This window comes from Pelophylax lessonae, assembly GCF_965119305.1.
Source record: "Pelophylax lessonae genome assembly, chromosome: 1".
NCBI classification, from domain to species: Eukaryota; Metazoa; Chordata; class Amphibia; order Anura; family Ranidae; genus Pelophylax; species Pelophylax lessonae.
The window spans coordinates 549,985,729-550,000,340 of NC_138768.1; the positions used below are offsets into that span (position 1 = coordinate 549,985,729).

At 41.9% G+C, this 14,612-nt stretch overlaps 1 protein-coding gene across 2 annotated transcripts in view; it reads right to left on the minus strand.

Moving 5' to 3' along the window:
• Positions 1 to 1,565: 1,565 nt before the first annotated feature.
• The window catches only part of MFHAS1 (multifunctional ROCO family signaling regulator 1), a 116,045-nt gene continuing 102,998 nt past the window's right edge, over positions 1,566 to 14,612 (minus strand). The window contains exons 2-3 of one of the 2 annotated variants that reach the window (XR_014224856.1): positions 5,480 to 5,798; positions 1,566 to 2,039 (exon numbers count right to left, since the gene is read on the minus strand). Coding sequence is in view for 1 of the 2 variants with exons in the window: in XM_082243428.1 (XP_082099554.1) it covers positions 5,668 to 5,798 (131 nt within the window). In the remaining variant the exon portion in view is untranslated. Of the gene's footprint in view, positions 2,040 to 5,478; positions 5,799 to 14,612 lie in introns of those variants that run through there. The other variant, XM_082243428.1, reaches the window with a different exon arrangement.

The window sequence follows — 14,612 nt, forward strand, 5'->3', positions numbered from 1 at the left end:
TCCACTCAGGAGCAATGTGTATGTTGCTTGATCTTACCCTTATATGTATATCTAACATTTTGATATTCATCTTACTGTTGTTGTGCTTTGTAATATACTTGTATATAAGAACATGTATTTACGATGTATATTTTTAAACCAGGCTACTGATTGTTATGCCCAAGAATGCAAGGTCGTGAGGAAGCAAAGATTGTGAAATGCGTCAACCTTTTGATCTCTTGGTGTAACTACGGGCACAATAATAACTGAGTAGCTTTTTGATGACTTGATTTGCCGGGTCCAATTTATATGGGACCTGGATGTGGAAAATTTTATAATGTGTTTGTAAATTTGTAATAGAGTTTGTGCACATTTAATACATTTGTATTTGTCCTCTCTGTACCAGTAAAGTCAAATTACATTTGTTTTAGGTTTGATACAATCCAGGGATGTGGTAAATCAACAACCTTATTTTGTATGGACAGCACTGAACCATCAATTAAACCTTCTTTTGTAATAATAATGTTATTTCACATGTCATGTGATTCCATGCGTTTTGGAACACATCCGAAATTGCATCAGTGTGAACCAGGGCTTAGATCACATCAAATGTCATCCGCAGAGGAAGCAGGTAGTTGAAGACTTTCTCTGTCAACTCTGTCTTTACCAATAAGCTGCTGTCACATGCAGAATGGGTTGGTGGTGGCTCAGGGGGCACATGCCACCCTGTCCCTAGCCCAGTCTTCCCACCTAGTTCTCAAAGGGTCTCTCTAAGAACAGTGAAAACAACTGTGCACTGGGGCTGTGATACCTTGCACCCTCATCTTCTGTACTCTCAGGGGCTGCTGACTGTAACAATTCTGACCCGACCGTGCATTGCTCTGTTATAGTCAGGGGATTGTGTAGATTAAGGTGGGACCTCAGAGATTTGGATGCCCTGGGCAATTTTACAGTTTGCCAAACCCAAAAGCCAGCTCTGGTTTCCACTCTATTGCAGGAAGTATAAAAATTCCAGACCCGCTAATTGATAACAAAACTATGTTAGGGGGACTCAGAAAAATGAAACCTGCTGTGTTAATGCTAGTGATTGCAGAATATAGCTATTTTTCTATTTTTATTTTGCCCATAGTTCAGCTTTTAGCTTCGGAAAGAGGAACTTATTTACCGCAGCTAAATGCAGACAATGCATCCCTATGGCCCCATTCACACACTGCGATTAGCAACTTTTTCATAACATACGGTTTTGTGCATTTAGGAAAAATAGCATCCAGGAGCGATGTACCGCAGCTATCTGTATATAAACGCAGTTAATCGCAGCACAAAGAAAAAATAAGTAAACAGTTGCTATACAAAAGGCAGCCGCGCGTAAACGCAAGTAATCGCTCATAATCGCAATGTAAAAATGCGAATAATCTTTGTACCAGGAGTGTTGGAATTTCAAAATAACAAAACATGCTTTTACCAGTGGTACAACAACAACCGCCCGTGTGAAAGGGGCCTAATAGTAGCTTCTATATTCCTCGCACTATTAGGTTGTGTTTTACAACAAAGGAGAAAAACATCAGATCCATGCGGACTAAATACTGTGAGATGCATAACATTTAATGTGCTTTTTTGTTCTGAAAGTTCTAAAAACAAAACATATGTATCATTTTTCTGACTTAAATAGCAATGAAATTTAGTGGAGTGTATTTGATAATTTTTTTTTTTTTTACATTTAAAGAGCTTATTTTTTTACAATACAACCATTTCTACACAGTATGGCTTGTATTTTCATGGCAAGCAAAATCCCTGAGAAATCAATAACACAGTCATTTAATTCCCACAATCCTTTTGTGATACATAACAGGTGCAACATTACTTTACAGTGGAGTTAACATATGATCCCATTCCAATAACACACTTTATTGTCAATAAAAATGTCCATCGCGGTCATTAAAAAAAAAAAATAAAAGAAAGAAAAAAAAAAAAAAGGCGTGTAAAGGGCGCGGTTTACTTGTCCGTGGATGCAATGCACCCATTTTCTCCATGTGATATATTCTTCAACAAGTACATGTTTCCTATAAAAAAAAAACAGAAGAAAAAAATTTTAGACGAATGAAATACGAACACAAAACCAAGCATCTCACAAACTACTACTAGGAGTTGTCTTCATAGCAAAGTAGATCTTCATATAAAGAAAAACTGCCATTTTAAAAACTATGATAACATACTAAACCACTGGCTTCAATATTTTTGAATCATTGACCAGAAAAAAGTAAATCCTATTTTGGTACTTGTACCACCAATTTAGTGATTAAAAACATTGAAGCCACTGGTTCAGCAGAACAGGCAGGCATCTAGCATTTTTAAAAGGATAGTTTATCAATGATAGCCTAATAGCCCGTACACACGATCCGAAAATCGTACAAAAAATACCGCTATCGATAATCGGATAGTTAGTACATAGTTTTCGAGAGCTGATCATGACAGTTCATCGATTGGGCAAGCACAAAAATTTGGATCGTATGATAAGACATCGTACGATAATCGTATGATTAGTATGTTGTTTGTACAAAAAAAAAAAAGTAGTTGCATGTGGGAGTACTTTGCACGGTTGAGGAGCCATTCTTTATTCCACGCTCTTCACCGTCTTTTATTTTTGGTTAAGAACATTCTGAATAGCCATAACACCAAGGATAGCTACTGAAAGGCTGGAATCCTCCATATTACCAGTTAAATACCGAAAAGCTGTGCACGAAAATACCAAATAGCTCCGAACAAAGGTGCTTATTGCATGGCTAGAGGGGTCGCACATTACATAATTTCCCCTCACACGCTACAACGTAGCTACGGATACAGGAAGCTTTTGTAGCATCATATGAGAAAATGCATATTGTTAGTAACCTCTCCCATTTGCGATTTATTTAAAGAGTACTAGCAACCAAGAAAAAACGGACGATTATTCGTACGATTTTCAGATCATGTGTATGGGCCATAAGGCTCTATTCACACATCAGCGTAGTGCTTTTTTTTTTAGCTTTCTTGTGGCGCGTTTTTGGAGCTTCACCATTCATTTGAATGGGCCTTCCTCTGCTCCAAAAACGCTCCAAAGAAGCTCATATACCAAAAGCCAGAAGCGTTTGGCGGTCCGATTTTTGCCACGTTTTTAGCGCTTTTGTTTTGCACAACAATCGCAGCAATACCGCACTGTATCTGGGGTGCCCTTAAGAAATAATGACATTGCAAATGCATCCCGTGTTTTGCCGCGATTCTGGAAGAATCGTGCAATTTCGCCCATGATTCCAGTACGCTCAGGTGTGAATGGAGCCTTAATGTTTTCTGAGATCTAAGGTTTTTGCATATATCATTTCCACATTCAAGTGCTCATATGACCTGTTGCCAGCTTGTTTTGGAAGGCCTTGCACAATGAGAACTATCGGTAAACCTTTGACATAGCCCAGTAGGCATCAGGAAGATTAGGATAAGTAAGCGCACAGTGCAAACCGATTAGCTATACAGATCACAGGATTAGGTTAATCACATTTGTATTTACATGCCAATGGACTACTCCTACCAGTAGTCTCATCAATATTAGATTATGTTTGTGTCTATTTATGCAAATGTGAGTTTTAAAATGAACTATTATCCTTTACCAAAGACTGAATATACTTAATAGTTGCTGTGTTGTGGCATACTGTATCAGTCATATGTTTAATGAACTGATATGTGTCCTGGGTGGCATAACCAATTTTAGGAGATTCCCATGAGTAGCAGTGGGCTGGCCCCTCACACCTCCAATGAACAGCAGATCTGGCAATCCCTGAGAATTAGTTATACTGGTGGAAGGTTGAGAAGGAGCTATCCTCAGCTAGCCCATGAATTCAAGAAATTCCGAAAGCACAAGTTAATTGAGTTTTTTGACCAAAGGGAATTAGAGCTGAAAAAATGTAGTCTCATTACCTGATCATCAATGGTGATCTACTGTCAAGTACAGGCTACTAGTAGATGGATAGATAGATAGATAGATAGATAGATAGATAGATAGATAGATAGATAGATAGATAGATAGATAGATAGATAGATAGATAGATAGATAGATAGATAGATAGATAGATAGATAGATAGATAGATAGATAGATAGATAGATGTTAAATCTGTTGTGTACCAATGATCTGGTACTATCCCTCCCACTAAACCAATGATGGGACACTATTCCTCCCACTGACACCAATGATGAGGCACTATTCCTCCTACTGATACCAATGATAAGGCCTTATTCCTCTCGCTGACACCAATGATGGGGCACTATACCTCCCGCCGATACTAATGATGGGGCACTATACCTCCTACTGATACCAATGATGGGGCACTATTCCTCCCACTGACACCAATGATGGGGCACTATTCCTCCTATTGATACCAACCATGGGGCACTATTCCTCCCATTGACACCAATGATGGGGTACTATTCCTCCTACTGATACCAATGATGGGGAACTATACCTCCCACTGATACCAATGGTGGAGCACTCTTCCTTAAACTTATGCCAATGATGGGGCACTATTCCTCCTATTGATACTAACCATGGGGCATGATTTCTCCCACTGATACCAATGACGGGGCACTATTCCTCTGACTGATATAAAGCACTGTTCCCCCTCCTGCTGACCACAGGTACTGTGCCATTTTAAGACATGGGCGACATCGGCCAGTTCAGTAAAATACAGCCAACATTCAGCCGGTGTGTATGACAGCTGGTCTGACAGAAGCCAGTCGGAAAACCAGAAGCTGACCGGTTCCTGATCAGTGCTCTAGAGCGCTGACCGGAGTGTTCTGGTGTGTGTGTGTATGCGTGTGGGGGGGTTACCTGTCAGAACACAATAGAACAGCAGGAGAGATCGCTGTACTAACATCGGATTGTTATTACAGCGGCTCCAACCGGAGCTGTCAGTTATTTTTTCTGTTCAACCTAGTGGTTTGGTGTGTACGAGGCTTTACTCCCACTGATCACCAAGCCTGAGGCATTGTTTGCTGGGAAATTTCCAGCCCCACTGTCCACAATAACCACCCCCCCAAAGTCTGCAGTATGGTAAACTGGCCCTTTTTTAGGAAGATTTGAGACCCCTAAGCTAAAAAGGCACCACAGAAGTAAAAATTTTCCTTTTAGCAAGGACTCATTTAAACAATTCACCCATCCATTCAGTTTGTTATAAGTCCCCTAGCATGGTAATTTCACACTCAATTTAGGCTACTGAGCTATGTAAACAGTAGACTTTTTCAGTAGGAGATAAAGAGAAATTGGAAAACACATAACAAGAAGCCTAAACCTCAAGCCAGAGGATCACAAGGAAAATTAAGATTTTATTATTCAATATTTCATATATTATATATATTATATATATTTGGCTGAAAAAAATGTTTAAGTTCTAATCTTAATAAGTAAAGAAAATGTGTACAAAATCATCATACATCTCCTTTAAAGAAGTCATATTAATTGACTATGTATTACATACATACCTTAAAGCTCTGAAATGACACAGTGCCTCCCAGTTAATTAGAATTGTGCCTTTTGCTGCATTTTAATATACCACATGGTCACAGTTCTTGAAAAATGTTTGGGTACTCTGCGATTGTCTCAGTTCCAAATTCTCGTTCCTTAATTCTGTTTTCCAAATACTGCGAAGCAGAAGTGGGATACTGGGGGATCATTTAGAGCAAGGGCTGAGCACTGTCGGTGTAGGAGGGAAAACCAGAGCTACATTCACTCTCTCAGTACCATTTTTGGGGCATATAATTTCCGTTATCCCTTCCGGTCTTGGCTGGGTGAGTAACTCTCCTGTAAAGGAAAATGAAAAGCAAGGGTCATTTTCGACATTTAAAGATTAAAGCATATCTCAAACCAAGAACAAAATGTGATATAGTATTATAGCTTAAAGTGATACAAAAGTCTCTTTTTTTTTTTTTGTTAACCACTTCTGGATCGGAAAGTTTTACCCCCTTAATGACCCGGGCATTTTTTTGCAATACAGCACTGCCTCACTTTAACTGACAATTGAACAGTCGTGCAATGCTATACCCAAATAAAATTGATGTCCCTTTTTTCCCCATAAATAGAGCTTTCTTTTGGTGGTATATGATCACCTGTGCAATTTTTATTTTTTTGCACTTTAAACAAAAAAAAAAAAAAAACAATATTTTTCTACTTTCTGCTATAAACATTCCCAATAAAAAAAATAAAATAAAAATCGAATTTTTTCATCATTTTAGGCCAATTTGTATTCTGCTACATATTTTTGGTAACCCCCCCCCCCCCCAAAGAAAACCCAATAACTGTATATTGATTGGTTTGTGCAAAAGTTATTGCTTCTACAAACTAGGGGAAAGTTTTATATAGATTGAAAAATTTATATTTTATCCTAAAGTTAATGTTTGCCTGCAAGACCTTACTTATGGAACAGTGATTATTTTTGTGGGTCCAAGGACACTGTAGTGCAACTACAGTGCATGAAAAATGCATAGATGTAAATATAGTCAAGGTAACACCTTGACATGGTTGAAAGCACATCAATAAAAAAAGGCTACTAATATGCAATTGGGTAAAACGATTCGCATTCAGATCAAACACACGCTGAAGTGTACTTCATCTGCTCTTGCACATATTAATATAATGGCTGGCCAGTCATAATATGGAGTCATTACACAAAATAAACAGAATACAGACTGTATAACAATTAAATAGAAAAGTACATGGCTAAGAAATATTAAACCATACTAGAAAAAGACAAAGACTGAACCAAAATCCTAAAAATAGATCTTTAGCCAAATCTCCTTTTTTCTTAGTACTCTGTCAGGTTTTTATTGTTGCTTGTGCCTCCTTTGGGGAGATGTATTTACTGGTTTGATAACCACACAAAAAGTAAGCCCCCGTTCACATTTGGTTGCTCCGACTTCGGGGATGACCTGTGAAGTCACGTGCAGCGCGATTTCGGCACGACTTGCACGGACTTCATAACATGAATGTCTATGCAAGTTGCCTCCAGGTCGCCCCGAAGTAGTACAGGACCCTTTTTCTAAGTCGGAGCGACTTGTGTCGCTCCTATTAGAACGGCTCCTGTACTACACTATGGGAGCGATGGTGCACGACTTGTCAGGCTGACCAAGTCGCCTGACAAGTCGTACCAGTGAGAATGGACAATAAGGGGACACCATGCAAACAAGGACACAAACACAAATAAAAAACCTGACAGAGGTTCTAATTCTTTCATCCCCGAAGCAAAACTGAGCCAAAAAATATTTTGGCTAGATTTGGGAATTAAATATTTATCTTTGGAGTAATCCTAAAAATTAATTTTAGATTGCTTTGAAGCTAGGTGGTATAAGCCAGTGTTTCTCAACCTTTTTTCAGTCAAGGCATCCTTTACAATTCCGCACTTGAGGCACCACATTCTAAAACTCAAAAAACCAAATGAATAATTTTACATAATGCAGCAACACCCATATGCGTAGGACAGCCAACATTAGTAGTGAATTATTCTTTCAAAGCAAACACTTTTGCACACTGGTACTGACTAGTATTCCACTCAGCTAATGTGACCCCAGTGCTGATGGAGAGGAGCAGGAGAAGGGCAAATAAGAGTATTGTGCAGGTGCCCAACGTCCTTCTTATCAACTGATGATGATAGGACACTGGCGACTAGAAGGTTGTAATGGTGCCCAATGAAAACCTATGGCTTTGTGTAATGAATAGGCAGGCTTGATCCACCCGCTGACTTGTTTACAATTTTCTGGGCAGTTTCTAGGCATTTTGCTAAGGCACCCCTGAAGACATCTGAAGGCACCCTGGTTGAAAAAGGCTGGTCTAAGCCATGCCTTTACATATGTACCTATAGGAAATGTAAAACCTTCACTGGAAACGTCTTGTTGACCACTTATGCTGATGTTGTATTACTAGTTTCTTAGCAACAAATCTATCCCCTAGACTACGTTTTATAAGAAAAACCACTCACAATTGTCTGTTGTAAAGACAATCTAATGTACGACCTCTCTGCTGTATTCATAATTCGTGAAAACATTTCTGTGGGATTATGCCTGCGTTTCTGTAATGTAAATCACTGGGAGATAGGATCAGAGGATTCCTCCTACGAAGCCAAAGATGTGGGACTAGGCCTGAGGACACAAATCTCTTAATTTGCCTAATTTTAGGCTAGATTCTGTGCAGGTGGTTCCCACTGGGGGTCTGCACCTATTCCCACAACCGTAACCACCCACACAGAAAAATGCAGAAGATGTGTGCGGGTGCCATTAATCCTAATGGCTCTCCGCACGCACTGGAAATCGCTCCCACCCTGGGAACCCCACTGCACTTACAGTTCCCGTGCGGGCTGCGATTCCAAAAATGGAGCAAGGATCTTTTCCCTGTGTTTCAGGGGGCACGGCTGCTCGCAAAGCTGCATCAATGTGAACCTAGCCTTAAGCAAAGTGAGCCTGTGCCTACACTGTGGCCATAAAAGAGGTAAGCTCTTTTGGCCAAACTTCTCCTGTGGGTCACAGAAACGCACTTAGTTCTGCACTCCTGTGAACCAGATTGAGCCAGCAAAGGGCTAAAGCCTGCTGTTGGCTGACGTCACAGAGTTTGTTCAGGCTCTGCAGGGATCTCAACAAAAATGTCAGGATCCACCCAGATGCCTGACCGGCAGCTGGCTCAGCCTCTCAGCAGCCCAGTACTCCAGTGAGCAATGGAGGATCAGAGCACAGAGCCTGTGACTGACCGCTTACTGAAGGCATATTCGTACAATATGCATACAGTAACACAGATGCCATCCTTTCTGCCTATGTTATTCATTGTTTTACTAGTGGTGACTATTATTTCAGGTGCACACTCTCACAACCTTCAGAGTCACTTCCCCATGCCAAGGTTAACTTTACAAAGCATAGTCTGAATCTTAACTGTAGTATTTTATAGGATGTGCACTACTGATCATCTGTGCTAACCAGTCCACCTAAAACTGACTTTTCTACTATGTGTCCCTGCTATCAGGTTGAAACGAACGCAAGCTTCTTGGTTCTCTTGAAACTGACCTCCAGGATAAGTCAATATTTTCTAAATACAAGGGGTATGTATATTCCTAAATCTTGATGTGCTTTGTGTATTTCTTCCATTTCTGTGCAGTAATCCAGTGTAAAACGTTGGCCCCTTTCACACCTGTCCGTTCCGTTTTCTGCTCAGCGGGGGATCGATCCGCCAATCCCCGCTGAGCAGGCGGATGACAGCTCCGTCTCCGCTCTGTGTGCAGAGACAGAGCTGTCAGATCCCCGCTGTCCTCTATGGGGGAATCGGATGACAACGGACCGCCTGTCCGTTCTCATCCAATCCGATCCGCAAGACGGATGGAAAATAGGGTTTCCATTCGTCCGGATTTGACGGACAGGATCAGATCGGATGTCAGCGGACATGTCTCCACTGACATCCGCTGCCCCATAGAGATGCATGGGGCATCCGTTCAGATCCGCCTGAAAAACTGACAGGCGGATTCAGGCGGATCTGAACAGTCCGCTTGTGTAAAAGGGGCCTTATGCCTCGTTTCCACTGAGTGGTACGGTACGGTACGGTTCGGTTCAGTACGGTACGGTACGGTTCGGAACGGAACACATTGCGTTTCCACTGCCAATAGTACCCTTTCATGATAGGCGTGGTTTAGCAGGAAAGCTGTGATAGACGATTCTCTGTCAACCAATCAAAGTTCTGCAGAGTGTAGCTCCACCCTGTTGGTACGGTACTAATGTGCTTGGTACCCCAACGAAAGGGTACCAAAAAGTGGTACGGTACGGTTTGGAATTAGGGTACCATTCATAATGGAAACGGCATAAATAGCGTACCGTACCGAACCAAACCGTACCAGAAAGCTCAGTGGAAACGAACCATTATAGTCTCTGTGCAGGAGCTTCCTGTAATAAAGACCAGTCACTGCTGCTCTACCTCCTTGTGCAGAGTGACTGGTCTCATCTCCGCCCCCTCTTGTGGTTTTCTGCAGGAAGCCTGTAGTGGGTGGACCTACTTAGTCCTTTCCACAACTCTGCTCCCAGGTTATGTACAGCACAGTGATGACATCACTGCTATATTTACAAGGTCGTAGCTGGGTTTACAAAGACATTGGGTGCACACAAAGTGGATTTGTATCCTTCGTGGCTATTCAGGGATATATTTAAATGAATGCTTTTGTGACCGGAGTTCAGCTTTAAGGACTGCTGTGGAATTCAGAGTATCTGAATTCCTGTGTACACACACCTGCTGTGACCATTCTTCGCGTTGTTTTTTTTATTTCCCTTTCCATTATGTGGAATGAGGCGGCAGCAGTGGGACTCCACAGAGGAGCTTAAAGCTAGGAACTCCATCTGGAAATTTCATTTAGTCCTTGACAAGTCAAAAAGCGAGTTGTGTTCATTTATGATTGAAGTAAAAGAAAAAAAAAGCAAAGTAAATGAAGTAAATCTCCATTCTTCATGTCTCAACCTATTCTTGCTCTTTCAGGATTTACGGGCACAGCCGCCAGAGGGCATACAGCAGAGTACATAGCCAGTGTAATGGAGCTACAGGTGCAGCGTTCAGCTTGCTTTTCCACAATAAATGGCTGTACGCTTTTATACCAAGGTTTACGCTGGCAGTTGCACATGGGCATACAATCCTTGATGTATACAGTTTGCATCCAGGGGTGTACGCCTGTATGCATTTGCAGGTTTACGCATATGCCAGCATGAACCCTCATTTTTTGCAATAGGCGATTGAACGCTGCACCGTGACTCTCTAACGCCAGCTGTTTACGCTCGATGCATGCTATACGTCCCCCTGTGACTGCGTGCATGAAGCCTTACAATAACAACAAATAGCCAAATTGAATTAAGAAATTACAAAGATAGTGGAGAAAAAGGATGGAAAACATTTTAGTGCAACATTTGTTTTTTGGTACAGATAAGCAGATGCTTCCCACCAGTGTTTGAATCCAACACCATGTTAGGACACTTTTTTGATGGATGTTTACAGAGAAAGCAATCCCTATTGAGCATTGGGTTTTTGGCAGAATTTGTTTACTGAACAACTGCAGCATCAAACGCATAAAATAACTAAACAATATATTTTAGAAACGTATCTGTACACACCAGGAAAACAAATCAGTTACATTATTGCGACAATAAGTGCCGATTTACACATATGCGGTGTCAGACATGGCATGTGATTCGGAGCGCACTGCTCTGCAAATCACATGCGATGTCTGTGTGTTGCAAATTTAGCGATACAGATTGCATGGCTGAATTCGCATTGCATTCGGACCAGTCGCACAGGACCCTTTTTTTGGTCTGCACCAGAATCGGATTGCATAGGTGTTCACACCTATGCGATCCAATTCCTGTTCGAATTGACAGTTCTCACTGCGATATGCAAACTGATCTGGGGGTGTCGTTTACTGTGTATTGACACCCCCAGCAATTTGCATATGGCAGTGTGAACTGCCTGCGAGTCGAGTGCGATGCGGGAACCCGCAGTGGATTAGCAGGGTTCCCGCATCGCATATGTGTGAACCGGAACTTAGTGGGATAACCCAAGACTGGTGCACGCAAAAAAAATAAGCCAATTTCTCTATGCCAGTTTATTTAGGGCTTTCTGCAACCGATTATTAAAAGAGGCACGACACTTCATTAATTTATCATATGGTGGCGGTACGCCAGGTTTGAGCAGGCATACTTCAAGTGATTGTAAAGTCTCGTTTTAAAAAATAAAATAAAAATAACAAACATGTTACACTTACCTCATCTATGCAGTTGGCTTTGCACAGGGCAGCCTGGATCCTCCTCTTCTCCGGCCCCTCATTGCTGCTCCTGGCCCCTCCCTTCTATCAAGTGCCCCCACAGCAAGCGGCTTGCTATGGGGACACCCGAGCTGAGCTGCAGCTCCGTGTGTCCATTCAGACTTGGAGCTGCCGTTCGGCCCTGCCCCCTCTTTCCTGATTGGCTAGCGAATTTGATTGACTGCCACAGGAGCCAATGGCGCCGCAGCTGTATGTGGACATCGCTGGACAGAGATGGGGCTCAGGTAAGTATTAGGGGGTGCTGCTACACACAGAAGGCTTTTTATCTTATTGCATAGAATGCATTAAGATAAAAATCTTCCTGACTTTACAACTCCTTTCAACATGCACTAACATTTTGGTAATCTTCCATTGGGATCATCCATTTCTTCTCCTTGCTGCAGTGCTGATTGTAACTGTCTGCAACTCCTCACTACAGTATATATGCCACTCTGGTAACGGCATACAAAACTTTTTATATTAGAACATTGGCGCAAGTGCTTCATTATTTTGGCACATTGGTGTGCGCAACCGGACAATTATATAAGATGCACAGCATTTTTCCTATGATTTGGCATGCCTGGTGCAACACTGCAATGACCTTGTCTTATAACACTACAAAACTAACATATTTCCCTTTATAAATCCCCCCAATTTATCTAATTTACATAGTAGGTGATGATATATAGATTACATTATGGTTGTAATGGATGGATGACTTGTTTATCTTATATTATGTACCTGATAACCTGTTTTGATGTTATCGCCTGCCTGCTTAGGACCAAACAGTAAGGCTAAGTTTACACTTGCAGTTGGGGGGTGGCAAAAACAGGTGATTGAATCCCAAAGGCAGACAAATGGGGTTGTATTCTCCCAGTACCACCCACTCAGAACACAACCCATTAAAAAAGGGGCCACACCGCAGCCACATGCGATGCACTCAGTTGAGGTACTTTGGTGCTGGGCTTTAAGGGGTTAAAAAGGCAGTGAGGAGGCGATATGAATCAGCCAAAAATTTGAGCCATGTATGGCAGACTTAAAGTGGTTGTAAACCTCAGAAAAGAAATATGAACAAAGCACATTCTTCTATAGTGTTTACTTGTCTCAATTAAGAGCACTAGTGTCATTTCTCCCCGCTGCTCCATTCCTCTGCTATCAGCTGCCTCGTTCATCTGCTATCACTTCCGACAAGTTTTCCTGATGCCAAGAGAAAAATGGTGACGGGAGGGATCTCCTGTTGATTGACAGCCTCAGCTCTGTTTCAGTATGCTGTGTAAAGGAGGGGGGGGGGGTGTTCCTTCCCTCCAATCAGCTCTCAGAGCTCTCCTCACTGATGTAACTTCATCCCCCTGCTTTTCAGAGCATAGAGATCCTGTTTAAATTCTGCATTTTGAATGGATGTAGGGGAAAGATCGCTATAGATAATCAGGTACAACTTACTTAGAAGGATTTGTTTAATCTCTGTATCACCTGAGGTCAGTCACTTCACTGGGTATATGTAAGGGTTTACAACCACTTTAATACAAAGGAAACTCCACAACAGCTCCCAAGTTTCAATGGTTTTGAGATCTACATTGACCAATTCCACATGGCACACCGATGTATCTGATACTATAACTCAACCACACAGATACATAAAAACTATGGTTCATGAATGGTTAAACTCTGTCCCACTGATTGCTGTCCTTTACTATGTGGCTGTGGGGGGCTAGGGACTCTTCTGGGTTGCTGATCACCATGTAAATAGTGGTTGCCATGTAAATTGCATATTTTCTTTCCAATACGAATAGCCCTTCTTATATTATCCCCCCCCCCTTTTTTTTTCTAACATTTTATTGGATTTTAGATGCACCAACAATTTCAACAAACAATGCCACATACATTCTGAAAAGGTGGTACAATAGAAGAAAACACAAAACATATGGGGAAAGTATCTGGTCTTTAGGACCGGGTATTGGGAGAGGGTCAAGGGGGAGTGGAAGGGGGAAGGGAGGAGAGAGGGAGAAAGAGAAAATGAGGATGGAGGGTGAGAGGGAAGGGCTGTGGGAGAAAGAGGGGAACCAAGGCCTGAGGTTACAAGTAGGGATGCACCGATCCGACTTTTTTGGACCCGATTCCGATACCTATATCTAACGTTGTGAAATCGCCGATACCGATCCATAGCTACACACAAAGCAAGCGGCTGCAGTACACAGCAAAGCCGCTGCTTTATGTGTACGGCTCCTCCATTCACAGACGGAGTGCATCTGATATCACTCCGCCTGTGAGCTTGGACTATACAGGAAGTAGCAAGTCCCATCCCATACTACTACTACACCAAGTAAGGGATGGCTGAGCCGGGACTCAGCAAAACCGGATCGGCCAGTGGATCGGTCAATGTTACTGATCAACTGATCCAGCTATAATGGCCATATCGGCGCCGATATCCGATCTGAATATCGGATCGGTGCATCCCTAGTTACAAGCTATGAGCAGACATTGAGCTCAGGTATATCAAGCAGGCTAACATTACCTAACTGAGAAGTAGGCAGATACCAAACTAGGTGGACCATCAAAATGCAATGTGTGATGGAAAAGCATAATATGGTGAACATTACTGAAACTACAAACATCTTGAGAGTACTATCGGTGTGGTATGGCTGGTGAGTTTGTAAAGCTATGGCGGAGATCAGGTGAGGAGTTGGTGGGGGTATTGGAGGGTCTTTCTCTGGTCAGAGGATCAAAATCCAGACGGTGAGGCACTGGTAGTACATAGGTAATGTAGTTGTTCCATTTATTGTGGAAGCGTGTGGATTTATGGTTTTGCAAGA